Raw genomic sequence first — 13,585 nt, 5'->3', positions numbered from 1 at the left:
CAGATAATACGAAGTGTTATTGGTGTTGGTGCTTGGGGCATTGGGCGAAGGATTGTCAGGGACCTAATCGCTCAGATTTATGCTTCAACTGCGAAGGTGCAGGACACAGGGCGGGAAAGCTTCGAACCGATAAAATGCCTTGAATGTGGCGCAGGTGGACACCGGACCGGAGGCCGGGAATGTGTAAGGTTCTGAAGACACTTCATGGTCGGAACCATGAAGTTTCTTCAGATCAACGTAAATAGGAATACCGTCTGCTCATGATCTGGTATGGAAAATGGCGATAGACCATGAAGTCAATTTTATATTAATCTCAGAACCTAATCACAGAGTCATCTTCTCTGGAAGTTGGAAGGTGGAAGGTGGACGAGACAGGAGATGCGGTGGTGGAATTCTTAATGTGAAGCCAGAAGAGGTTTTGTTGCAGTGTCCTTATCATCTTGTTAGTGGATCGCTTCTCGGCCTCTGGCCCCGTACTGTAAACTTGCAATTGCATTACCGGAAGCGATTTTCTGCAAGCACAGTGTTCTATGTACACGTCGTCGGGGGCTGTACAACGAACGATGGCAGTTGGTCAACCTGCGTTGCTGCGAATTGTTTCACGGAACAGCGGCGTAGTGTGTTGCAGGAGGGTCACCGTCGGCTAAATAAGGAAGTTTTCTTTGTGTGTCGGTGTCCCCAATTCGTAGTTAGTGAGGCCAATAAACTTTCTGGATCCTCTGACAGGTCTGACCTCGCCAGTGGTCTGACTTAGAAGCTTTTAGCTTTTGACGATTCGAACGGGGTTACGTGAGAACAGCTGGCCTTGCTCTGAAAAGAAACTGTTAAACGCTCACTTTGCCTTGAGTTAGGTGTTGTGGACGTAGTGCCGGCGTCCCAGTCGGTGCTACTTGCTTAAGCTGCGATAGAGCAATCCGAGGGAGATTCCTTGGAGGTCTTGGTTAGTTTTGCCAAGTACTGGCCGTTGATCCCTTCCAGCCGAGAGCGTCAATCGGAGGTTTCCACAGGGAATGTGCTGTGCCCTCGTGAAGCGGATTGCACAAAAAATCCGGCCAAAATCTCTTTCACAAGTTGTGCAGGGAAGGCTGCGACCGGAACCGCACAAGGTGTGCGTGACAAGTGACAAGGACGGGCGAGCCAAGCGTAAAGGGCAGCTCCCTACGAAGTCAAGGGAAGTTGCAGATGGCGGTTTAGTGATCGGTCCTTGGTGGGAGGTCTTGGGAGGTAAGCCTGCTGAGAAGCAGGTGAACTCAGAGTCCGAAGGTTTAGGGCGGATCGAGGAAATGCGGTCGGAGTGGACCAAAATCTCCTCAAAAAAGGAGTAGAGAGTGTCCTGGAGATTGGCAGCTTGTCGACTCTTATTTGAGTCAATGTGCGTTGTTGGTCTCGGATCTGGCATTAAAATGTGAGTGACTCCAAGATGGCAACCTTGCCTTGGATCGGTCGTTTCACGACTGTCTCCGGCAAGGTGGACCAGGTTGTGGAGGGAGCCAGGGGCTTCAAGCCGGCGACGGGTGAGGCTCTGGACGAGCTCCACAAGGCTGTTAAACGGGTGGAGGAGAAGGTTAAAAAACCTGTCTCCTTCGCCGCAGTAGCTGCCGCGCTTGTGCTTAAGCGGATTAGTCCACCGCTGCCAGTTCAGGCGCAGGCGGCTAAAATTAAGTGGGCTACCGTTAATGTGGTTCTGCTAAAACCTGGTCCGGGGGGCTTTGTCGTTAGCGACGGAGATAACCCTGAAGAAGATCCAGCAGGTCTTGGTGGTCGGTGGACGTCTGTTTTTCGAGTGGACCTCATGTAGGGTCGTCGACCATATAGAGGTCGCCCGTTGCTACAAGTGTCAGCGCTTTGGTCACACCTCTCTCCGCTGCAGAACGCAGTCGGAGATGTGTGGTCACTGTGCTCTTCCGGGGCACAGGGCAGCCAATTGCCCTGCCAAGTGTCCAGCATCGCTGCCTTGGTGAAAGGCAGCGATGCTGGACACGGGGTCGGGGGTTGGCAGTACAACCGCGTATGATATTGCACGGGCGAGAGCTGTAAAAACACAGCTTATGGCGACGCCTGAATTGGGGAAAGCCTTAGAGGACAGACTCCACAATGTTGAACGCTTGCGCCTGGGGCAGTTGAATCTGCATCATGCCCGGGCGGCCACCAGTGAAACCATGAGGCACCTTGAGGAGTACAACCTCGAGGTCCTCTTTGTCCAGGAGTCGTACGCGGTCGGGGGCAGGGTGGTCGGCTTCCGCGGGGTGGATGTTATTCATTCTCGTGGGGACGGCCGCGGTCGTGGTTGGCTCAGATTCATTGGGTGTCTTGAATGCCCCAATGGTCGGATGAGCAAAAATGGTCTTGCGAGTCACGAGGGGTACGCTCGATGTCGTACTAGTGCCGGGATACTTCCTGCTTGGATGGAGTATCGATGACTTGCTGGTGAAGTTGGGCAGGATTCTGGACGGTCTCCCGGGCACCAGAGTGCTGGTTGCTGTGAACGTTAATGCAAAGTCTTTCCCACTTGGGGCTTCACCACTTATTGACCTCAGAGGCGCTGGTCTCAAACAGTTCATGGAAGCCAGGAACCTCTACTTGATTAATGATGCATAACGACCGCCAACTTTCTCTTCCGAACTGGGAGAAAGTTACATTGACGTCACTTAGGTGACGGGCGACTTGTTGCGAAGTACAAGTAGTTGGACTGTCTGGCCCGAGGCCAGTATGAGCGATCATAGGCTTATAACCTATGAGATCGTTTAAGGAAGCGGTCTAGGAGCTCCAGATTCGGGTTGCTATAACCTAAAGGGCCTGGATCAGCACAGGCTGCGGCGTGAGTGCGCACCAGCCTTGCACGGGTTGGAATGGCGCATGGAACACAGAGAGGAGGTAGAATTGATGGCTGAACAATTCGGCCGGGCCATCAAGACTGGTTGCGATAGGGCCTGTGGCGATCTTGGCCAATGGATGGATCCTTATGTAGTGGCCAGTGCGCTGATAGTGGAGTGCCTGGAGCAGTCATGATCACTGCGTTTGGGGAGCCATCTATTAAACGCAGCCGGAAATCTGAGAAAAAGTGGTGGTCCTTTGACCTTAGCGTGCTGCGCGCAAGAGTCAGGTCCACTAGGAGCAGATACCAGCGTCGCCCCTTAACTGGGATTATCGTTGATAACGTGCACGCTGAGCGTCTGCGGATCTACCGGCGCCCCCGTAATGAGTATATTCATGCCAGACTAAGTTATGGCGAGAATCCATGCGCGAGTTGCAGCTCAGTCCCTGGCAGCTCGCAAAATCATGTTACCAGCCAAAGTTATTACACGTGCTGTACAGTGTTCGATGCGGGTTTGGTGGTCGTGACCACACTTTAACATCTGTGGCGACTTATCAGGCGTTCCTTGATACTCAGTTTCCAGATGCTCCGGAGGGTGAAGCAGTGGTCGGCGTTAGGGCGGAAGATACGCCCTTCCCTGGCGTACGGGTTGTGGATCTCGCAGATATAGACAGAGTGGTTTGTCGAATGGCACTGAAAATGGCACCGTGGATTGACCAACTTGACCCGGATATATTCTACCATCTGCATTGCAACATTGAGGTGAACTGTTTTCTAAATCGGCCAGTATGGCTTCACGAAAGGGGTTGGCACCGAGGATTGTATCTTAAATGCTCTTGCCGAAGTGGAAAGCGCCGACTGTAAATACAAATAAAAATTGCTTGAAATTGGTAAAGCAATTCCTCGGAAGGAATATGGGTTGTCTGGCGGTCAAATGTACATGGTGTGCCGAGGTGTCTTCAAAGCATGATCTCTTACGCAGCGCCCGTTTGGGCGCAAAGATTGGATTTGAATGGAGCACTTCTTCAAAATTTAAGGAGTGCCCAGCGCAGAGCCTTAATTGTATGCACTGGTGTTTTTAAAACAACCTCCTATGAGGCTACAACCATATTGGAAAGGCTAATCGATTTAGTGGTGAAAGTTCGGGCAGCCATGTGGAATTTTCTAAGAGGCCAGGAGGCCGAGGTATTTGGGATGCGGTTTCGGGCCGGGCCAGCTCCGGAACGGAACGGTGATCACAATGCACCGGATCTAAATTTCGTTCAGTTGCCCATCTCCTGCCTGCGGAAGAGGCTGCAGAGCCTTGCGATGGAAGCATGGCAACTGGAATGGGACACCACGACTAAGGGAAGATCCTTGTACAAGTTTATACGGGAGGGATGGTATGCCTAGAGTTAGTTTTTAAGGGCAACGGGTGCCCAGGTGCCGACCAACCATGTTAATTTGAACCAATATCTGTTTCGTTTCCGCCTGGCAGCTGATGAGCTGTGCATCTGCGAGGAGGTCCAGTCAAAGGAACACCTGATATTTGATTGCCCTGCTGTTGGGGGAGCCAGAGATCGGGCTACCTGGAACTTAGAGGTTAAGGGAAAAATTGACCACTCACAAGCGGCAAGTCAATGTGGCGAGAATCGCATTGTCAGACTGAGTGGGAGTTCCTTGATGCGGATGCTTGTTTAATCGACATCATTAGTTTACTTAAGGGGTAGACTCCTACTGCACTGCTGTGGGAAGCTAACCTAGATATATTAGGTTGCCCACTAGTCAGTTAACGCTCTAACCGCTTTAATATGGGGGACAGGTACTTGTTGGCATTCAGCGACCTAGGCGTGGCAGGGAATTGCTGTCTAGACGAAATAAATTTTAATTTATGGATGTTATATATATTTTTATTAGTTGACGGGCTGCACCTATCCATATTAGTAAATATATGACAAGTGAGCGGATGGATCACGTAAGCCCGTGGTGTATGGCACCGCGCTTAGGCCGCTTATGCTGTTAGGTAAGCTCTAGGAGCTATTTAGGACACTGGTCGCTAAACTGTTTCGAGGCTCAGTACCCGTTTGTGGCACAGAGATTCGGTCTTATGCTTTAGAGCGACCAAATGGGGTGGTGGCGGGAGAAATACAAGCAAACCAGTACCCTGATTAGTGGATACATTTCGCCAAATTGCAGAGAAGACAGGTTTGACGAAAGTTTAACAGATCTAGCAGATTTGATCCGTAAAACGAATCAGCCGACGGTACTTACGGGCGATTTTAATGCTGAGTCCCTTGAGTTAGCAGGGACAAGGTCATCCCAACCCCGTAGGGAAAAGACCACCCACCTTGTGACGTTACCGGTCGCCACACCACCCCCTCCGTTTCGAGCCCTGAGGGGCTTTACCGGAGGTCGTCTTTAGACCCTCTAACTGATTACATCTCACAGTCATCAGCCAGCCCTCGGTCTAGATGCCACCGATGTAAATGCCTTGGCAGACATTTGCATTAGTAAAATACAAATCAAATTTTGCCTTCATGTAGGCCTCAAACGGACATCTTCACATCCAATCTAACATGATTCCTTCAAACTAACTGACTGAAACCGCGGAAGCGCGAACCACGCGCTTAGTAAAGATTTGATAACACCGTTCGTGATTGTGAATGCCTCAGAGAACGAACGAGTTTAATGTTAAATCAGTGTTAACTCATACCAATCATAATTATGTTTCACGCAACATAGAAATTCAGACCTACACCCAAATAATTCGACCAAATTAGGTTACCTAACAAGTGGATTGTAATCTCAATCCGGTCCGCGCAAGAGCCGGGGGGAAACCCCGCACTCCCACCCTGTCATCATGGAGTCTCACGCGGCATTTGAGTGTCACAATCACGGACCGACACCGGCAGAACGAAGCCACACCCCCGGTCGCACGGGCTACCATACCCCGGCAGCGCGGCCAGCCCCACCAGCAGGAGCCCCATATCGAATCACAAACAATACCAATATAACTGTGGGCACGAAGCCAATGCGCCTCCAACTAATCCAATGCCTAGACCGGAACCCTAGCCATCCGGGATCCTACGACGATCAAATATCTCGATTAAACTCTGCATACCTACACACCTCAAGAGCGCGAAGAAAACCAGTCACTATAGACCACTCCTCGCGGATCTTCCAGTTAATTCGGAGATTCAGAAAGAAATGCATTCTCTCAAGTTCCCTAACAGCTCGTGAACGTTCGACCTCATATTGGGGAGAGACATAGAGGATTTGGTCCACTATAATCAGTCCCACAATTCGGGCATTGACTTGGATCCCCCAAACGAAACCTAGCCAAACTCGCCCGAAAGGCACCATTTCCTGAGAGAAACTATGTGATATACCGACTGGGGAAACACATCTAATCGCACCAAAATCAGACACTATACGAAATATACCATGCGTGTAGCGACCTGTGAGTGATTCGTCCCACCTGACCTGCCAAGACGCAAGGCCCCGGTTTTCAATCTCCTGCTTTTGTTCTGACGTCAATAGGTTTTTTACCTTGAAAATGTAGCGTTCCTTACGCTCATTAGCCAAGATATCTATTGGTTTGACTCCGGCTATAACACAGACTGACTTCTGCAAAACTGTTCTATAACAGCCAGCAAGAGGAGTCGCTGGGCCCGCACCAAATTGTCGGCGTAACACCTAAAAGCCAAGCGGTGAGCCCAGACAGCTACAGCATATAGCATAATAGCCTCACTGACACCCGTGTAAAGGACACGCATGGTACGGTAATTCAACCCCCAATCGGGATGAATGACTACGGATTCCATAAAAAGAATCAGCGACCTTTTTTGCTACATACTGTAAATGAACAGAAAATTCTCATCATGGATAACACCCAGGTACTTTTGAGCCGTAACATAGACTAGCCATCCGAACCTGGATTCATCGGGAAGCACCCAATCGGCGACGCAGAGCACTGCCCGAGGGAAAAAGTCAACCCAAAGAAGGTACAAGTTAGCTGCTCTCCTCAGCTCTCTCGACATGACGATCCTCAACTTACCGAGAGTACGGATATTCATCGGCAGGGGAACAGGTTCAATGATTGATATTATGGTGTCTGGACCTGGAATATGGAAGAAGACTTCACAAGCGAACACCGGGGGATCCTGTTTGATATCCAAATTGGGAATTGGAACAATCCAAGAGCCGTAAATTGAGATCTTCGATAACCCATTCGCGGTTATTTTCTGAGACAGTTGCCGATAGGATTTCGGCCAGATAAGAATGGAACCCGGATGATTTTTTGTCAGTACTACAGGAAAAATGTACAAGACTCAGATCTAGACCTGACCAGACAAGAAAAAACGCTTACTGGTGGTTAATGAAATCGCGACCCTAAGAACTTCGCAAGCGTTCAGAAAGAAGCTCCAAAGAGTGAGACGCAACCGCCCGGGTGAAGTTGAGGGAGCCGAGGTCCTCTACAAAAGAGCAAGAAAGGAATTATGTGCGACTATAAAATCTTTCAAGCGCAAAGCCTGGAAGAGAATGATGGAAGAGTTGAATGAAAACCCTTGGTGGAGGGCGTACCGGATACTGATGAAGAGATTCGGTGCGCCCCTCCCACTCTTATCGAGGGAGGGGCGCACCTTTTCCTTTCCCTTTTTCAAAGCTATCTTGGACCTTTTCCTGACTGAAGAACTTAATCGGACCGCTATTATACGTAACGAGGAAAGACGATTCTCCATACATGAACCGCGCTGGGCGATCACTTGGAGCAACATTAAGAAACGTCCTGGGCCAGATGGCGTGGTTGGCCTACTTCTCAAATGTCTCACGGAAACTCACCCTTGGTACGGGCTGTTTCCCGAATACGTGGAAAGAAAGCAGACTATTGCTCATTTCTAAATCAAAGTCGACTGACGGTGCCCCGACTGAAGACAGATCGATAAAGTGGAAGATCGAAAGTGAGCAGATCCACTTTCGATCTTCTACTTTATTGATCTGTCTTCTGCACACTTTGGGAAAACTATAAGAGAGGTTATTAGCTGAGTGAATCTGTATCGAATTAAATGAGAAAGGAACTCTTTTTCCAGCTCAATATGGGTTTATAAAGGGCAGATCCACTGTGGGATGCCCTTCGTGGAGTGCTGAACTGGATGAGATGTGCAGGACGGGCACCAGAAGGACCAGAAAGATTTCCTTGATGGACCTCCTGGATGTCCACATTGCTTTTAATAGCACCCTTTGGGAGGTGGTGATGAAAGAATTGCTTGACAGAAGCAGATGTTCATATCTGAGAGCAACGACAAAAGATTTCCTCTTTGACAGAGAACTACTCGTGATGACAGAATAGGGTGAAGTCAGGTTCCAGATGACGGGGGGCGTGCCGCAGAACAAGTGGCAAACCCGTTTTGTTTGTTGCTTTCAATAGCCTGAAAAGTCTGAGGCAATAGCCTGAAAAATCTTATAAACGCATTCCAAAGAAGAGCCAACTTGAAAATAACTACAGCATATCGGAGGTCCCTATCGAGGTCCCAGCCATTGGTCTTCCAACGAAAGCGTATTTATGAAGGAATAGACAAAGAAGGGGGGCTGCCAAACTTTTAATCTGAAAATGGCTAGAAATATGGGACTCTGTGAGGCAGACACCTGGTCACGCTGCTTGATACCCAAACTGGGGCCATGGCTGGGGAGAGAGCATGAGGAGGTGGAATATTACACCTCCCAGCCCCTCTCTGGCCATGGAGGATTTGGTGACTATTTAAGTAAATTCCGAAGAAGAGAGTTACCCAATTGTGTGTATTGTGAGCTTTTGGACTCCGCTCAGCATACTTTCTTTGAATGGCCAAGATGGTAGGAAACCAGGGAGAGGACACACTTGAGGGATGTCTCCCCTGACACTATTGTGTCGTTCATGCTCCAAAGCTCAGAGGAATAGAAGGCGATTGAAAAACTGGCAGGGATATTCTAACAGAGAAAGAAGAAGACTATAGATAGTGGGTTAGAGACATGGGGTCTTAAAAAAAAAAAGACCGAGTTCTGGTCGCTGGGGAGGGCCCAGGAATGACATAGTCGGGCCCAAATCACTCTCCACCAGTGATTTGTGGCAGGCAAAATGGGCTATTTAAATCAAATCAAAATATACAGAGGCCCAGGAACAACACAGTCAGGCCTGGCTAACTTCTCTCTGGTGATAGGCAGGAAAATAGGGAACAGAAATAAATTAAGAAGTAAAAGATCCAACCAGCGGGCCAACCTACTGGTACTGGATATTATGCTAGTGGGCAGAAACACTCGTTTGAGTTACAAGGACACTCTCATAGGCTGAATCATACTTAACTGCAGATCCAGCCCAAGCGAGTAGCGATAAAAAAAAAGAAGACAACTTAATATGTCAAACCTCCCTATTCAACCAAATATTTTTAGAAGTATGTTCCACACACTACTCAATACACCTGTGTTACCTGACATACCATGGAAAAACTTAACTATAAAATACATAGCTCACACCCACCACAGCAGTATAATCAACATTTTCCATCCAGCTCACAAATTGCCAATCCATTAAAATTGACACAGTGAGATATTAGAAATATCCAACTGATAAAATTTGTGGTTTGGTTTGTTATTAAAGTGTATGTTTAGATAAATAAATAGTACATTAATACATTTATTAAAATCTTTAATATAGTGCTAGAATTTGGTGTTATAACAATAAATAAATTATATAATTTGTTTTTTCCAATTTATTTTTTAACCAAATTTAGGGGAATCCACTAACATAACATCTATATAGCAGCTCCAACTAGACTAACTTGAATTAAAATGCTTGTATATTGATTCAATTAATTTCAAAATAAAAGCTGCATTTTAGATGTTCATATTTCCATTCTAACTAAATGTTATTATAACTGATTGTACTGCATTGACATAATGTTAATGGGCCCTTAATTTAAAAAATAATAAAGATGCAGAGATAAAACAAATTACATACAGTACAGTACAGTTTTTAAAACAGCTAATTCTTGAATATTCTTTAACATTTTGATATTGTAATTATAAGTATTTTAATCTATACAACTTAATTAGTTAGTGGACCTAATTTATTGAAAACAGCCTATTTTTGTATTTAAAAAAACTTATTCCGAATCTTTGAGGGAGCTAATAGAGTACATATATATATATATATATATATATACACACACACACACACACACACACACACCATATTTACCATCAATTATATACCACTTGTCAAACAATTATTAAGAAAGAAATATTTAAAATTACCAAATACAGTTTAAATAAAAGATAAGAACACTAACATATTTGTCTGTAGCACTTTCAGAGCTTTAACTCCATCATCAGCAGACTAATTTTTATAAAATACAAACAAGTAAAATATATAGTTACTTAAAGAAAAAGTTAAAATCCTAAAATTGTTAGTATGTTTGTACTGTTGTCATATTTAAAAACCTCCTTCATCCACCATGATATGATAAAGATTCATTCTTTAAATGTTTTTCTATGTAAAAAAAAAAAAAAACTATATTTTTAATTATATATTTCATTTATAATTATGTGTAGTTAATAAAACTTGGTCTACTGATGATGGAATTAAACCTATAAAAGCGCTGCAGACAGATAGGTGTTGTTACCTTTTATTGAACTATATCTGTTGTATTTAAATCTTTATTTGTTGATATATATGTATAAAACCGAATTGTTTGTGCTTATTAATTTATGTTTATTACTTTTTTAAATGCATTTTATTCAGTCATAATGTACTGTTGTTTAATGTTTTACTTTACTATAATTATTTAATTATTATTCTGTTTATCTTGGTATATTTTAGATAAGTTATATGTTTTATTATTATTATTTTTAATTTAATTTTCAGGTTGTTTTGAATGGAGAATTGAAAATTCGCATCGATAATTTAAAAATAAAAATACTGACAGCACTTAACAAAACAATATCAATTTGTCACAAAAATAATGATCGTTATGATAATGAAGCTGATTCTGAACGAAAGATCAAAAGAGCCAATGAGTTTGTAACAAGATTTTCTCGCAACTACTTGTATCAGCTTAGAAGGCAGGTAAGATTATGATTTAAGATCAACAACTAAATGTTTTTACTATCCTCCCCCCCCCCCCTAGTTGATTCAAGTTATGCATTTTTAATTTGAACATTCAAATTGCTCAAATTTAACATAAATAAAATAGAACATACTTAGAATAGTCAAAATGTGCTTCTTGAAAATAATTGTTACAGTAATTTTATAAATTTTAGTTTGAAATATTAACCAACACCAGCCTGTTTTAGTAGCTGTTAGCATTGTAGATAATGTTGCATTACGTAAATATTTTGCAATGCGAGTAAAGTACAGTACTTTTAGTTTAATCACTTTTGCTACTTTTTATTGCATTGAGTTTATTACATTTGTCATCCATCGCATACTAAAAAGACTGACTTACATCTAGAGTCATGTAAGTCAGATTTTAATGTTAATGATTTAACAACGTACCTTCTAGTCACTATTTTATTGTTTGATTACAATTAACAGTATATCCTGACTAGGCAAAGGTAGATTGTCATACAGAGTCATGTATTCACTGACAGGAGGTCTAGTAACCCACTGGTTCTGATTAAGTAAATATAAAAGAATTCCTGATAGGAAAGCAGTTTTCTCTAAAGTGTCTGATTTTCTGAATAACTGCTAGTCAAAAATTTTTGTTTTTATATGAATTTTTGTTTATTGTTATTGTTGTTAATTTGTAACATGGATCTACAAAATAAATGTTTTTTCTGTCTTGTACATTCAATCATTTTTTTCTTATAGAATTTTTTGCGCTAATTTCAAATGTGCAGACTAAAATTAAACGAAGGGCAGGGCTTTTTAGTTCCACAGATTTAAAGAAAATCTAATCTTTTAAGGAATTATATAAAATCTTATATGATATTATCTTACCTAGTATCTGCTTTTCTTTGGTGTTTCCTGTACTTGATTTCTGGAAAAATGTATGTTTCTGGCAGAAGTAGAATAGTAACTCTTCAATGTGTAGAATAGGCCTTATTTTTTAAGAAAAACTAAAATATATAAAATATTTCTTGAATTTACTTGTGATATCTTTGATTTTTGTGATCAGAAATCACGAGTGTCTAGTGATCTCTCTATAACATAGAAACAGTAAAAAGGATGTTGTTGTTTCCCACTTAGCTAGCTGCTTAGTAAAGTTACACTAGTACGAAGATATCAGAGGCCCAAAACTTCGCCTGATCTCCAATTTAAGCTCAAAATAGAATTCATATGATTTTTTTGACTGACTGAAGTAATATTTCTTTTTTGAGATTTAAATGTTAATTTACCACACACAAAGAAATTTTTAGGATGATTAAAACAACCAAGAGGCATTTTTATATAAATTAATAATATTGCACAACAAGCAGTGTGTATGAAGCACAAAACAATACACATCTGTATCAGAAAAAGTAGGAATAAAACCAAAGACCAAATGCACCTTAGTATTTACATGAAAATGAATAAAACTGATTTTCTGATCTGGGTTATTTCATACTAAAAATAGTGTTTGAAATGACTTTGTCCTAAGACCTTAGGACAAATTTCAAGGTTATATTTGGATTCAGCATCAAAGAATAAGTCAAAATTAATTTTGTAACTACTCTTGTAGACTGATATGATTTAGGTAATACCCTGTGATGATTTCGTGGGTTCTACTAGTTAATATTGTAAAAACTGAATATTATGTAGCAATTTATGAATAAAGTAGCTACAACTATATCTCATGATTTCCGAATTGCCTTACAGTTAGTTAATTTTACTTTTCTTAAATTAGGAGGTCATTTCCCATTGATTACACTCCTTTTAAGAATAATTTCAGTCCATGTCAATCAAAAAATTGAAAAAAATTTAATTTTTAAAAATTCAGTTATTATTAATTTTGAATGTAAATAATTAATACTTTTAAATATCTTATACTTTTAATTAATGTAAATATCTATTAGAATATGTAGAAAATTATGATTGATTTCTGTGTTGAGTACTGTTTACCTTTATTAGCTTCACATTCTTTTATTGTGTGTTGATGCTTTTCAGAATAACTCCATTGTCAAAACTTATACTCAAGTTGAGTACAATAAGTTTCAAAACTTATTCTTCTCAATAAGTCTCTTATTTGAAACAATAAGTTCCAAAACTTATTTTACTGTATAAGTTTTGTACTACAAAACTTATTGACAATGGAGTTATTCTGAAACACATCAACATATAAAAAAAGAATGAAGCTAAGAAAGGTAAACAGTATTCAACATAGAAATGATAGTGTTCTTAGCAGAAAATATAATAATAATAATAATACTAATAAACTTAATAAAAGTTTTTATTAACTTACTCTACAGTTTTCTTGGTTTAGTTATTGATGAATGGTAATATTTTCAGAATAAATAAATTATTGCCCCCCCCCCCCCAAATAAACATTTTATTTAGCATCAGGACTGTATATCTTTTAATGAAATCTCTGAGAAATAAAGTCACTAAAATTAGCGTATACACACCATTTTAATGTAAAATAACTTGAGTTTATTGCTCACTTTGTTTACATTGTTTAATGACTAGAAATAATTCTTTTGTACTATGTATTTAAACATTGGAGAGAAATGTTCTTTTTTATTATGACCAATGTGATCTCCATTGTATACTGGAAATATTCCTTGTAGATTAACAAGTTTCGTGGCAGTAAATCAGTTTAGCAAATTCTTCAACTGCTTGGT

At 41.9% G+C, this 13,585-nt stretch overlaps 1 protein-coding gene across 1 annotated transcript in view; it reads left to right on the top strand.

The window, feature by feature from the left end:
• The window catches only part of LOC142322973 (uncharacterized), a 108,515-nt gene that overhangs the window by 21,606 nt on the left and 73,324 nt on the right, over positions 1 to 13,585 (top strand). The window contains exon 2 of the mRNA XM_075362071.1: positions 10,692 to 10,892. Coding sequence (XP_075218186.1) covers positions 10,692 to 10,892 — 201 coding nt within the window. The remainder of the gene's footprint in view (positions 1 to 10,691; positions 10,893 to 13,585) is intronic.

This window comes from Lycorma delicatula, chromosome 4 (genome assembly GCF_047948215.1).
Source record: "Lycorma delicatula isolate Av1 chromosome 4, ASM4794821v1, whole genome shotgun sequence".
NCBI lineage: Eukaryota > Metazoa > Arthropoda > Insecta > Hemiptera > Fulgoridae > Lycorma > Lycorma delicatula.
Note: the sequence above shows the minus strand (reverse complement) of the source record. Positions and strands in the feature narration are given on the sequence as shown.